This window comes from Frieseomelitta varia, unplaced genomic scaffold (genome assembly GCF_011392965.1).
Source record: "Frieseomelitta varia isolate USP_RPSP 00005682 unplaced genomic scaffold, Fvar_1.2 scaffold_591, whole genome shotgun sequence".
NCBI lineage: Eukaryota > Metazoa > Arthropoda > Insecta > Hymenoptera > Apidae > Frieseomelitta > Frieseomelitta varia.
In genome coordinates this window covers 313,241-327,074 of record NW_025110358.1, presented here as the reverse complement: position 1 = coordinate 327,074, position 13,834 = coordinate 313,241, and the positions used below count along the sequence as shown (strand labels likewise).

The 13,834-nt window shown below is 37.1% G+C and overlaps 1 protein-coding gene across 1 annotated transcript; it reads right to left on the bottom strand.

Moving 5' to 3' along the window:
* Positions 1-2,839: 2,839 nt before the first annotated feature.
* Positions 2,840-13,306, bottom strand: LOC122534393 (F-box/LRR-repeat protein 3). The gene is made up of 6 exons (XM_043664984.1): positions 12,779-13,306; positions 12,154-12,248; positions 11,514-12,083; positions 11,207-11,458; positions 10,927-11,122; positions 2,840-10,832 (listed from the first exon to the last, which is right to left on the bottom strand). The coding sequence occupies exons 1-6, from the start codon at positions 13,046-13,048 to the stop codon at positions 10,701-10,703; spliced, it is 1,515 nt and encodes a 504-aa protein (XP_043520919.1). The 5' UTR covers positions 13,049-13,306; the 3' UTR covers positions 2,840-10,700.
* Positions 13,307-13,834: the final 528 nt, after the last annotated feature.

Genomic DNA, 13,834 nt, shown 5'->3' with positions numbered 1-13,834 from the left:
TATTTTTAATATGTAAATAATATATAAATATATTTTTAATATATAATAATATATAAATAATATTTTAATAATAAATATTTAAACAATATTTTAATATATGTAAGAAAATTGTTGGCACGTAATATACATGTGCATGTAATTTCGATTTTATTCAGGTTATTACGCGTCATTGAAAATATTATTGTAATATAATATAAATATTATTAAAATTATATTGAAAATATTATTATAATATATTAAAATATAATATAATAGTAAAATATAATACAATATAATATAATAATGAAATATAGTAAAATGTAATATAATAATAAAATATAATAAAATATAATATAATAATGAAATATAGTAAAATGTAATATAATAGTAAAATATAATAAAATATAATATAATAATGAAATATAATAAAATGTAATGTAATAATATATAAAATATAATAAAATATTATTAATTTCTATTTCGTTTAATATCTACGAACACAACTAGCTAGGAAATAAAAAAATAATTGTCCCTTTTTGAAGTGAAATTTACATGGTAAGTAGATACAATTCTTGAGAGTTTCCAATAACTACATTTCTTTCATTTCTGCCGATCTATTGTGAAACATCGGAGCACGTATTAAAGAAACATAGGTAACGTTCTTCCCTTACAAAAAATTCTTTTCCCCGGGAACGTCGACCGAAGAGAGCGGCGCGGCTATTACAGAGTGTGTCATACGACCATACAGATGACTAGCATTATGCAACCAAAAGATAGAAGTACGATAACGTATAGGGTGATACCAGCATCTGGGTGAAGCCAGGCTAAATCTCACATCGCGTCGCGTCGTTTCGTATGATGTATCTGTCCTGTGGAAACAATCTTCTTCCAGCAGGTGTAACCGATATTTAATGCTTTACGTAAACGCAGAAGCATTAAATATCAAAATTATTTGACTTGAATCAATGAGACCTCATCTGTGTGAATTTTAAAATGTATAAATAACATGCGGCGCGCAATTCATGTAATTATCCACAGATTAGAATTTACGTAATAGCCGTGTATTAGAATATATTATATCTGCAATCGAAGACTCTGAAATCAAAAACTAATCGATCGCTCAACTGACTATATATCAAGATCTATAGCAAAAGAATAATTTTAAAAACGCACGAACATTGAGCAACGAAACGTACATTGGGAATTGAAGCAAATCAATGGAAATATACAATAAATTCTAGAGAACGTGCGAAAAACTTACTTGGAAAACATTCTTTCGTTACCGTAATCGTTCAAAGTCAGATATCAATCGATCACTTTTAGAATCTACAGGGCGAATATAGTAGATCCCACCTACTTTGTTGTAATAAAACATCAAAATATATAAGAAAGAACTAACTTTCAATTAAATTCAAGTTCGAAGGTGATTTTTTTCAACAGTGTGGTTTCGAAAATCATCTCTTTCATATGTTGAAAAGAATATATGTACAACAGCAAAAATTACGGATTTATTATTTATATAAAAATCTGTACCGTAAATAATTAAAAAAAAAAAAAAAAAAAAAAAAAAGAAAAGAAAATAAAAGAAACGAAAAGAAAAGAAAAGAGAGGGAAACGATGGCGGTGTAAGTTTGTATAATATATTAATACGTAGAGATTGCATCCTTAATATATGTACGTGGATATTGGTTCCTGTTCTTGGAGGTTTCGCGACGCGCGAATCGCGAGTAACAGTAAAAGGAGACGACTTCGATTTCCTCCTCTCACCCGCCTCCTCCCGCTGAGTTCAAACCTTTGCTGGATTTTTATCGCGTCAGCGGAAAATAATGCTGAAAATGCGCTGTGATTTATTTATTTTTTTTTTTTTTTCTTTCTTTCTTTCTTTCTTTCACGGATCGTACTACTTTACAGATGCTACAAACGTCGCCCAAGTTCGATGTCGAACCGACACACCGTGAAAGAAAGATTGCGATCGAGAAAAAACAAGTATATCGGACACAGTAGGACCCCTAATCAAACGCGATTAAAAAGGAACGTACGTTTGTAGAGAATACAAATTTCAGAAATTGGAGGTGAAACTGTATCGGCATGATTCAATTTCCACAATTCAATGTGTCGTTGTCCCACATTTTAAACGACTTTTAAACGCCAACGCGCGTCAAACGAAATTTTTCCCCCTTTCTCGGGGGTTGATGTAATTTTTCGTTCTGTTCGGAAGAAGGAAAAGCTTCGTTTCGCTTCAACTTTTTTTTTGTGCGCTCGAGGTTTTCGTAAAAACCTCGTGAAACTCGCGCGACTCGTATCTTTCGCGTTCACAGAGAGGTTCTACTGTATTTGGAAAACGAGACGAGTGTACAAAATAGCAAAAGGAAAAATAAGCACGCAACACACACACACACACTCTCTCTCTCTCTCTCTCTTCGGAGATCCAAGAACTATCTTACGAGAAGTTAAAAATCGATGGTCCGAAATGGCGCGAAATGACACCATCGTCAACAACGCGAAAGAAAATAATGGAACAGTCGCGCTGGACACGCATATATAGATATCGCACGCTTCGTCTCTCGGAAACAGCAATTTCAAACGCCGTTGCATTCATCCTCTTAACGCGATACACACCGGTCGGGATCCCCTGCTTTTACCGCGCTCGATCGAAATGCTATTCACCTATACAAGTATGTATATGTCGTCACTACATGTATAAACATTAACCTCTGAGAACACCGAGATTACGAAAAAAATCAATGCCCGAGCCGGAGGACGAAAATCCTCCGCTCGAGGTATACCGGCATATTCAACTTTGTTTTTCACCTTTTTTTTTTTCCTTTTTTTCTTTTTTCTTTTATTTTTTTTTTTTTCGTTTTCGTCGTCGAACATATTTACGAGAGAACATTTACAAAGTATACACGTATTCTTCTTTTACATAATTAGCGTATCGAGTTCTACGTGAGAAACTTCCAAGTGCGCTAACGGGTTGCGAAAACACGTTGTGCCTACGACGACTAAAAAGTGTGTGTGTGTGTGTATATAACGTGTGATAAGAGGCCACGATTTTATCCGTCGAAATTCATTGGTAATCGTCGGGGATTTCTTTTTTTCCTCTCTCTCTCTCTCTCTCTTTTCCCCTTTGTCCGAAACCAGAAGTGTTAAACGTCCGATTTCACGCTTCAGAACTGGCGGACACATGGCGGACGCGTGACACACGCTTTTGCACTTATACTGTTGGAAAAAACCACAGCGACGCCGATTAAATTATTAACCGCAATGGAATCGAACAGTATGTACAGCATCGTTAAACGTGCCTTTTAACAAGGAAGAATTGAACGCGGACTTACACCCGAAACACGCCAACGAACATCTCCCTGCGGACCATTAATCCATTAAGGACCGATCGCCGTTATATAAATTAAATAAATTACATTGCGAAGGAAATTTCCAAATCTACGGATTTGGAAAGATGAGAAGTTTCTACAACCTGGAAAGAACAGTTGATCACACGACACGACAACACGAGATGCCTCAGTTTCGTTGAAATAAAATTACAGGATCCAGATGATTACAAAAAGAAGAAACAGCTACCGATAAAGAGAACCACATCGTGCAACAAGTTCTTTCTTCGAAGAAAGGAACATTACAAATACCGAAACACTGTACGCCAACGCGTCTTTGTCCTTAATAGATTAAGTATTTCCCTGAACGTAATCGGAAATGCCGAACGTCTTCACGTCGATCGCGCATATTGCAGCACAAGGGGAATCGATCGGAGTTGCCCCGAACAGAAATATTTCAACTAAACTCGGTATCTCGCGACGTACTGCTTAAAGGTATACATTGTTTCATTTCATTGGATATGAAACGCTGACGCGCGGAGCAACTATTTCGCGTTGAAAAATATATATTGTATACGCGTTTTGGAAACGATCTCGAGCGTCTCCGTTTTCTTTCTCGGGAAAGAAATATCGGCGCACGGTTGATTCCAAAGGAGTTACTATGTATCGGAGGATCGTTACTGAGTAACGACGGTTAATACGATGCGAAGCGATAATCCTCCACCAACAAGTTCACCGAAAGAATTCTACGAACGGTTACGAACGGTTAATAACGTGTTTCGAACGCGTCAAGATAACGTTATCCCACCGACGAACCCGTATGCATCCTCGAGTATTTTCAATACGCGTAACGATCACCGGATTGATTGCAACTCGTGCACGATCGCTGCGACGATTTTTGGTCCTCGGCAATCATCGTTGAGAAAAACCGACACATCCGAGAAACGCGGGGAAACTGAATCGAGTCCGAAGAATCCATCGCAACAGGATGATGATCGTTGTTCGCTTGAACGTTACCTCAAGTTCTCTGATCCCGATTTATTTAACAAACACCGATGACCGTGATTAAAACTCCTTGACACACTTTTCTCCTTCGTTTTTTCCCTTTCTTTCATTCCTTTTGCACGCGTACTCACTTTTCCACTCCCTAGAGCTAGGACTTTAATTAACCGATGAACGAATATAACACGACGACATTTATTTTGGGCCCGGTCACGTTTTTTTTTTTTTTTTTTTCTTAAATTTCTTCGTACTTTCTCACTTCGCAAATGTTTCTCTCTCTCTCTCTCTCTCTCTTTCTCTCTCTCCTTTCATTCGCATGGAAGATACTTCTTTTTCGGCGGAGTTCGTTTCTTTTTTTTCTTTTTTTTTTTTTTCTTCGTCTTACCTCGTGATTCAACGTGATAAAAAATAGCTTGCTCGCGTTTGCTACCTCAGCCCTTAATAACTTATATAATCTAACGCTGCGTTTCGGTAAACGTTCTAGTTCTTGTATTTTTTTTTTTTTTTTTTCCTTCATCTTTTTACGTATCGATTGAGGAATTGGCGCAAAGTTTACGGAATATTGTTTCTTTCCTCTTTCTCGTCAAACATCGGTTGTTTGGACAGTGTGGTTTCTCGAACGAACCTCGAAGACGTTCTCACTTTTTTTTTTTTTTTTTAAAGAAAAAGAGACGGCAGTAATAAAATAATCGAGACTATATATATATATATTAACATTACACGAAATCATTAATCCGCGTTTCTTGCGTTATCGATTGAGTTCACTGGTCTACATATATGTTGTTCGTCATTCATCCGCATATATATGTCATTGTCTACACATATATGCATCGACGTTTGAACTGAATATAGCATACATTTTCTTGTTTTTCCTGTGAGAGTTTTTTTTTTCTGTCCGTTCAACGCGAAACCATCCTTTCCAATTTCTGCATGTTTTACTGCCACGTTTCGTAACGCCCGCTCGTTCGATTGGAATGGTTTGTACATACGTATTTGTAAATTATATAATATGCGTATACACGTACGTGTACATGTACACGTGGATGCATGTACACGCACACGCGCGCACGTAATATGCAAAAACGAAACGTGAGAAAAGAATCGGTGGCGTTGTTGCTGCTGAAAAGCAGTTTCCGTATAATAAAAAAAAAAAAAAAAAAAAAAAAACATAACGATAATCAACGAACGAACTACATCGAACCGAATGTACTCTCTTGTTCGTGTAAGTTTGGTTGGTTTGCTCTATCAAATGCAGTTCTACAATTCGTACACACTTAAACGGTGTCAAAATATTCTTCTTTCATTTCATTTCTTTAGGAACTTATAATACTACTACTCGTGGCGTACAACGTCCTGACTTTATCCCCGAGTTTATCACGTCGGCACGACGAAGGCGGGTTTCTCTGGTTCTCTGGTGTGGTTTCGCGATCTTTACGTAACATCGACCGGAACGCGTACACGTGTGTACGTTGATAGATCGTTTAGTTCTTTAGCTCGAAATTAGTCGTATAATACTAAATTAACTATACGTACTTATATATATATACATGTGTATGTATACAATAAAGTTGCGATACCGTGTAGCGTGGAATGTCAGGTTTGTTTTAACCCGGGATTACCCATCTTGGGGTCTAGTGCATGTACATCCCCACGTGGGTAATCCCGGGTTAAGTAACGTTCTATATAGCTGAACAAGTATAGCTTTCCCTCCTTACTCGAAGAACAGCAAATATATCATCAATCGCAAGGAGCGATTCGTTCAAATGTTTTGTTATTCAGATGGAACAGCGTGGGCATTCATCGAGGACCCACATGACTGTGACCCGAGCGTGTTCGTTTCTTATTGTTAGACAAGGATAAGACAGGACGTTGACCACTTCAATAGTTAGACCGGGCTATCTCGTCGAAAGACAGTCTCCATCTGTTAATTAGTTATACACACGACGAACATTGTTTTTTTTTTTTTTTTCTTTTTCGTTACAACAGATCTTCTAAAAGCACTTCTAAACATTTTATTATTTCTTTGTTTTTTTTTTTTTCTTTTTGTAGGAATTGCATGTCTCGCGTATTGTTTTTCCTAATACACGCAGGGTTTTTGTCTTTCGACCTATATTACTCCCTTCCTCTCTCCCCCCACTCCCCACCGCGTCTTGTGTTTTGCTTCTTTTTTTAATGTTTTCTTATTGTATCGTTTAACGCACGCTTGTTTCTTCTTCTTCTCTCTCTCTCTCGAGCACCCTTTCTAAGATTTTATGTTTTATCACAGATGTTTTGTTCTCGATTTATCGCCACCCGTTTATTTTTTTATCTATAGCCCACTCGGTAACAACATACTAAACAGGGAAACATTTGTCTCATTATCTCTCCTTTATGTTTACCCGTGAACGCGCAATCGTCGCGTTGCTTTCGCTATTTCCTTCCCGTGCTTCTCTTTCTTCCCCCTCCTCGGTTTTCCTCCCCTTTATATGTTCTCTCTCGTTAAGCCGAAATGATATTATGATCACAGCTCTCATCTTGCTATTACACGCAAGAGAATACACGATTCACACTAAGGCCTGCCTTAGTACAAAAATATACATTCGCTTCTTAAAAAATAGATCTTAGCATTCTGTACTGGCTAGCGTTCGTTTGATATTTTACAATATTTTGATTCTTGGCAGGCTGTCTTATAGGTTAGTATTTATCGGCTACGAGAACCACCTTCGAGTGAGCTTTTGTTATTCTTTCTCTCTCTCTCTCTCTCTCTTTCTCGCTCGCTCTCGCTCTTTCGCTCGCGCTTTCTCTCCCTCTCTCGCTCTCTCTCGCTTTTTTTTCGCAACGAGGCGCTTATCCGATCTAAACACTAGCTGATGCACCATCCCTTTGTTATTGTTTTTTTACTCCTCTAGTTTTCATTATTATTTCTTTCTTTTTTTTTTCTTCCTCTTAACGACTCGCATATTCATAAATCGGCGCTCGCGCAGATCATTTCGTTAGGGGCGAATAGACCAAAACGGAAAGCTACCGACGTAAGAAAAGGAAAACAGTTAAGACGAGTAACAAGCATTATCGACAACAGGTAAAATCGATGTGAACAATTTCGTTCGGACGCGATTTGCGAATGATGCTTTCCGTTTAGCCCGGATTTCGGTCCTTGTTTTATGAATATGAAGGTCGGACGCGTTGGCCAGACGTGCGGATCCCCCAACTCTGTGATTATACCTTTCCCGGCAGGTTCAGTCTTATGCTTGGTTTGTCATTCGCGTTTACATCGCTATATTATACGTTATAGTTGGGTTGTGTCCGTTTGGTTAAGAGGCCGCACGTCACGCCGTTGTGTTGTTTTTATCTTTTTTTTTCTACATGACTTTGTACACAGGATTCGCAGAGATGGTACTACGTATCACCTGACTTTTGTTTGTTGCTATTTTTACTCATTTGGATACCTCTCTCTCTCTCTCTCTCGCTCTCGTTCTCGCATTCGAACGCATATCTCATCGTGTTCACTTCTCGTTTAAATTCCGTTCCCTTTCATACGTTATCATATTATTTTTTACAACAACATATGTTCTTTCACACTGTTCTCTCTCTCTCTCTCTCTCTCTCCTTAAACTCACACGCCGGGCACCGCGCCCGCGAGTATACTGTTTATGCGGGACTTCGTCTGATTAAAAAAATAAAAATAATAGACATTAATAATAATAATAATAATAGTAATAATAAAACCGACAAAAAATATATATATATTATATAGAGAAGAAATTAAAAAAAAAAGAAAAGAGAAAAAAAGACTTAGTAAATAACATCTGCGCACAGCGTCAGTGGTCAGCGAATGACAATAGTTCGCGGACTTTTTTTTTTCTTTTTTAAATATATGTATATAGTTTAACGAATAACTGTTGGTTCCGTTTTGTAAGAATTTGCTAACCTCAAAAAATACACGCGCGCGGAATACGAAATGAAAGGGCATGAGTATACCTTAACTGGCCAGTCATTTCTTGGCGGGAAACAGATAGGTGTTTCATCGCGAATCGCCGAAAAATGTCCATTAAGGTGATTACGGGTAGTTTCTTTTAATGGTAGTTGTCGCGTGTCGAAATCTTTCGGCAAAATTTGTCCTCACCGCGACTCAGGTACATATAATACATGTTAACCCTCCCTGTGGCAGTTAGCTGGATCATTTCTAATCCAAAAGTCGAATATTTGCAACCATGAAAAAAAAAAACAGATGGATACACGCTTATTTGATATTGCTTTGCAATATAATGCAATATAATGCTGTAATTTATAACGATTAATGTTGCAAGTTGCTTTCTCAATTATAATTTGTTATAGATATATTGTAATTGTTGTATCCACCGTAATATACCTTCAGTTTTTCTCACAAAACTCGAGAATGAAAATAGGGGGATTTGGAAAAATAACAACAAATAAAACAAAACCATTTGGATCAGAATTGATCTAGCTATCGCCGTTCACGAATACGAGGGTTAAGGCCCGTTCATTTTGTATAACAGTTTTAAATCGTTTAAAGAAATAGTTTTCCTCGTTATTTGTGCCTAGCTCTGAATCGATTCATCGTTCGTTCTTCCTTCTCTGATATAAATCGCTATATATTGCTTTTCTCATCGTCTCATTCTTCTTTTTTTCTTCTCTTTTTTCCTGCGCATTAAATTCGGGCGCAACTTCGCGATTCTTGCGCGTGTCCAATATTTCTTTTAACGCATGGATGTATATGTACAGAACCACATATAAAAGAAAAAACAATGGTACATGTGACTACAAATACGATACACGACGATGTAATAATTACACAAGGACTCGAAAAAAAGTAAATAACCTCTCAGAATAATAAACTGTATAAGAGTGCTGTTTTGGTATTTTTCTTTGTGTTACGGATCGTTCCCTTTCATTTTCATATTTTCGTTTAACCTTCAAAGTCGTCATTATTAATCGCACGACAGAAATAGATGCATGCGGCATCCGAATATTAACGTTTAAAATTCGATAGATAATACAGATATACATACATATACACATACACGATTAGCAGCTACTTTCTCTGATTTGTTTTTATAGATAAACCTATTATTATATCATTGTGTTCATTTTCAGCGGTCGCTAAGAGCACGGTGAAAAGACGGTACTTCGAGGTCGCACAGTTTTTCCATTAAGCATTATTGATATTCTCTTTCTCTCCTTTACTCTCCTCTTTAATCTGACACGCATACGTTTGTGTGTTTGACGTGTGTTTTAAACTGTATGTACCAGCAGATCAACCGCACTCTTTTCGGCACACGTTCACTTAATATTTGTACAAGAGCGTCCGATTGGTTTTGGTATTAAAAATAACCTCGGATCGCTATTCGATTTCTTATTTATCAGAGTGCATCTTTTGTATTATCTGTGCAACTCGATCACAAACTCTCTTTTTACGAAGTTCAATATATTTCATTCTTTTCATTTAGTTGCTCTTTCTTACACTGCATGCTCTTGGCGCTCGCTTCGATTTAAATTTCCCATAGAATTGGAAAAATATTTGTTAACATGTTTCTACTTACATACATTTGGAATTTCGTTATGCTTTCCAGTGGAACGTGAGATTAGTTCTCTTTCTCTCTCTCATTTAGTCTCAATTTTCCCCATTTCGCTTTTGTTTCATATAATAATCGCCTCTCATTGGTAGTAACACTGATAGTACATATTCACCTTCACACATTCGAGATTATTTTCCCGTGATAACATCACATCGGGGGTCTGCATTGATGAAACCTTCATCATCTTGTAAGTGCTTCGTTCTTAGTATCTAATAAGAATATCGTTATACTCGTATGTTACATATGTATACTCTTTCTCTCCACTAATGTTCATCGATGAGAGGAACGATCATTTCATTATTACATATATCTCTCTTATTTTGATCGTTTTGAGACCACCACTGTTAGCAAGAAAACGCGACTACATCACGAAAGGTTTCTCATAGGAAAAACCAACGGAAACTTTCGATCTTCATTTTGATAAACAAAGATAGAGGATGACTTGTACTAAATTTAGATACCTTCTTACACAAGACATAAACAAGACGTATTCAACTATGGCTTATCATGTTCTCGTGAAAATTAATAAAATCATTGCAAAGGAGAACTTGTGTGCGCTTTTACCCTCGCTGTTTACACATTGGAACTGTGTGATTCTTACCTGGTAGGCAACATTGTATCCATCAGTTACTGACTTTAAACTACGACTTTACACATGTCCACTGTTTCGTAGTTGTCGTAAAAACAATTCTTATAGAAAAATAACAATATAACTTTACTTCTGAGAATGTAGCTCGCAGAAATTGTTGACGATGTACGTTGATCGGTAATGTACGGTATTGGGAAGTAATGTTTCGTTGGTACAAATAAAAATTTATTTTTGGTCACGAAGGACCAATGGCATGATAACTTCCCTGCTATCACCTTCGAAAGGATTTTTAACAACTGCAGGTAAATCTTCATCACTTACTGGTTCCCATTGGTTTCCCATTATTTCTTTTATTTCCTACAAAATTAAAAGTCAATTGAAGGATCGGAAGATAATTTAACAAATAATAATAATAAATACGTATTTGGAAATGCTGAAGACAGAAACTTACATGTGTGATAGTTTCAGCCTTATGCCAAGATTCAGTATCAGAGGCAATGAATCTTTGTGCAAATACTAGCGATTTAAGCGAGTCTCCGCGTAGGCGTGCAATAGCTAATAAATTTTCTTGATGGTAATTGTGGCCTATGAATACAAGTTCCACAAGTTTGGTGCACTTCCATGCAACTAATACTAATGGATCAGGGCTGCAGCAGAATAATAAATTATTCATCGATCATCGATCAAAACAGTTCAAAGGCAAAATTACAATATAAATTAACGCGTCTTACCTATGAGGATCATCTGGATCGTACGTTGCTGGTATGTTCCTCGTTAAAGGTTGTATCGAGTCGATCCATATTAAAGATTTTAAAGTAAGCGAATACCACCTGGATAGCCGATGTAATGCTCTGATATTAACGTTTTCACAAAATAACACTTTTAAATGTGTAAGAGGCATGGCAGAGCGAAGTATATTTGTATCTAAATTCTCAATACCAACGTAAGAGTGTATAAGAGTTAGTCGCAACTCGCATTTTGGACTGAAATTAAAGAAACAATTATTTCTCGTTTCGCTAGAATGATAAATTAACTTACTTCTTTTGAACAAATATCTGCCAACTACCATCAGTTGCTCCCGAATATTGATAATTCCAGTCATGCAAATGAATTACAAGCCTTTCCATGGTACCGCTGTTCAACGCCCTTAGCAAAGAATTGCTCAAGAACTCATAATCCAACGTTAAAATACATAGTTTGGTAAATGAATTAAACATGTGTCCATAACCAGCATTCAAAACGTTATAATCAGCAGGATCATCCTTGACGGATGCCAAACTAAGAGTTGTTAGGTGCTTTGCTTGGCAGTTACGAAGCTGTACAAGAATTTGCTCAGCGTTCGCTGTTAAATCTTCTATACATCCTAAACTCAAAGCTTCTAAATGATCAGATTTTTTTATAATGTCTATGAGAAAATTAACCAACATCCATTTTGTGCTATCCTCACAGTCGAATGTACTATTGCTAGGTACCAAAAACAATTTACGAAGTTGCCTGTTGCAGCTTAGCTTTTTCAAGAGGGCTAACGTCTCTTTCGCACAGTAATTTGATATATCACAGATGATTGTAACTTCTTGCACGCTAAGTTCAAAATTGCTTGCCAAACATCTGCAACCAGAAACAATGTTAGAAATGAAGCTTAAAAATTTTACATGTGCATAAATGAACTTTGCGTTACCTAGTCCACGTTATAGTGTCTTCATCTTTTAGGACGAATGTGATCTTTTTCCAAAAATGAGGATGAAACAGAGCGTATCTCCAGTTTTTGCAAACCTAACACAAATTAACACAAGTGAGTCATTCTCGTGATTTTCAAACTCGTAAACTTTAAAACTTATCACTGTCACAAAAACAAAGATATTTGTTGATATATACAAGGGGTAAACAAATGATATACACATCTATGTATGTATTTTAACTCAAAATAATTTAAATTTGCATTAGAGAAACATGAAAATCATTAAGAATGAAAAACTACATAAGTAATATTCGACAATTCCGCTTCTACTGGCAATGTCATACACATGTTTGACAGTAAATGTATACTTCCAGTTTCTCACTTTTCCCTTTTCTCCTTGTTTGAACCTGTGTCACTTTCGAGACACGCGTACGATACAAAAATAACGAAAAAAAAAACCAATTTAGGATCAATGCTTGCAAAACTAATATTCAAACGATACAGCGAACAAAGGAGGGGGAGAAAACGAACCACAACACAGAGAGTGGTTGTAATTGTCCACTGTGTCAGGTCAGAACTTAAACGGCCTTGAAACAAGAAGAGGAAAAAAAAAAGTCAAGAATACCTGGGAGGCTTGTAACCGGCAGTTGTACGGCAAATATGAGAATATTTCCTGCAGAATGATGCTGGGAAGATTATTCCAGTTCAGATTATTGTCCTCGTATGCCATTTCTATCGTACGATTTGCACCTTTGTAGGACGAACAGCTGTTTGCCTTTATCGAAGACAGCTGCCCCTCGCACTTTTTTGACACTGCCTTCTCTGTCGTGTCACTCTCCATCGGATTTCCTCGCTGTTTCAAATACACAACATCCCCATTTCCAGCATGTATCATATTTTATCGTCGTATCCTTCACCTTTTCCCTAACAAATCCTTCGGACTCGGCCGCCCGTTTTTCTTGAGGTGAGCCCCCTCCACGAATCAAAATAAGAGCCCTGACGTGTATCGCGCTCCCTGCTCGTTCGTTACTTCTAACCACACTGACTGTCGTTCGAGTACATACGTACGCTTGTACGCCTAATATATACGCGTCAAACTCTTCTCTCTGATTGGCCAACGACTGCGCATGCCAACTGAGTACTCCTTGTTACGCTTGACATTGTACACAAAGCGTAACACTGCACCGTAGGTAACTCCGTAGTTCACGCCGAAACCGCCAGAGCGGTTCAAAACGAACGAAATATAGAATTGCTCGGAAACGGCGTTTCTCGAAATACGCCCCTTTTTCCCCGAGCGTTGCATTTTTGTAATTTGCAGGCAAATTATTATACAGAATGTTCTTACTTCTTCCGGCTATAACTTTGCCAGTAAAAGTAGGTACACCCTGCCGCCAAATTAAGCCAGTAATTTTACTGTAACATTTCACTTAGATATCAAACAGTTACGAAAGAATATATGTCTGAAAAAGCGCTTTTTTGTCGATTTAATATCTTTCAAATTGAAGAAAAGATTGTTTAAAAAATTTTAATTGTTATAATACCAATAACTTCGAAGTGCACATGCATAGCGAATCGGCGTTCAAAATTAATGACAAATTTAAAGTCCGATCAGACAAAATCCATGTATCTTATGTGAGCGAATGTTAGCCACGCCGCCCGTTCCTAGGCGTGGGAAGATTTT

Excerpts from the sequence above, each read along its gene's own strand:
- LOC122534393 (XM_043664984.1), bottom strand. The coding sequence starts at position 13,048 with ATGATACATGCTGGAAATGGGGATGTTGTGTATTTGAAACAGCGAGGA. Across the intron at positions 12,249-12,778 it reads GCCGGTTACAAGCCTCCCAG|GTTTGCAAAAACTGGAGATA; the intron begins GTATTCTTGACT and ends AATTTGTGTTAG. Across the intron at positions 12,084-12,153 it reads GACACTATAACGTGGACTAG|ATGTTTGGCAAGCAATTTTG; the intron begins GTAACGCAAAGT and ends TTCTGGTTGCAG.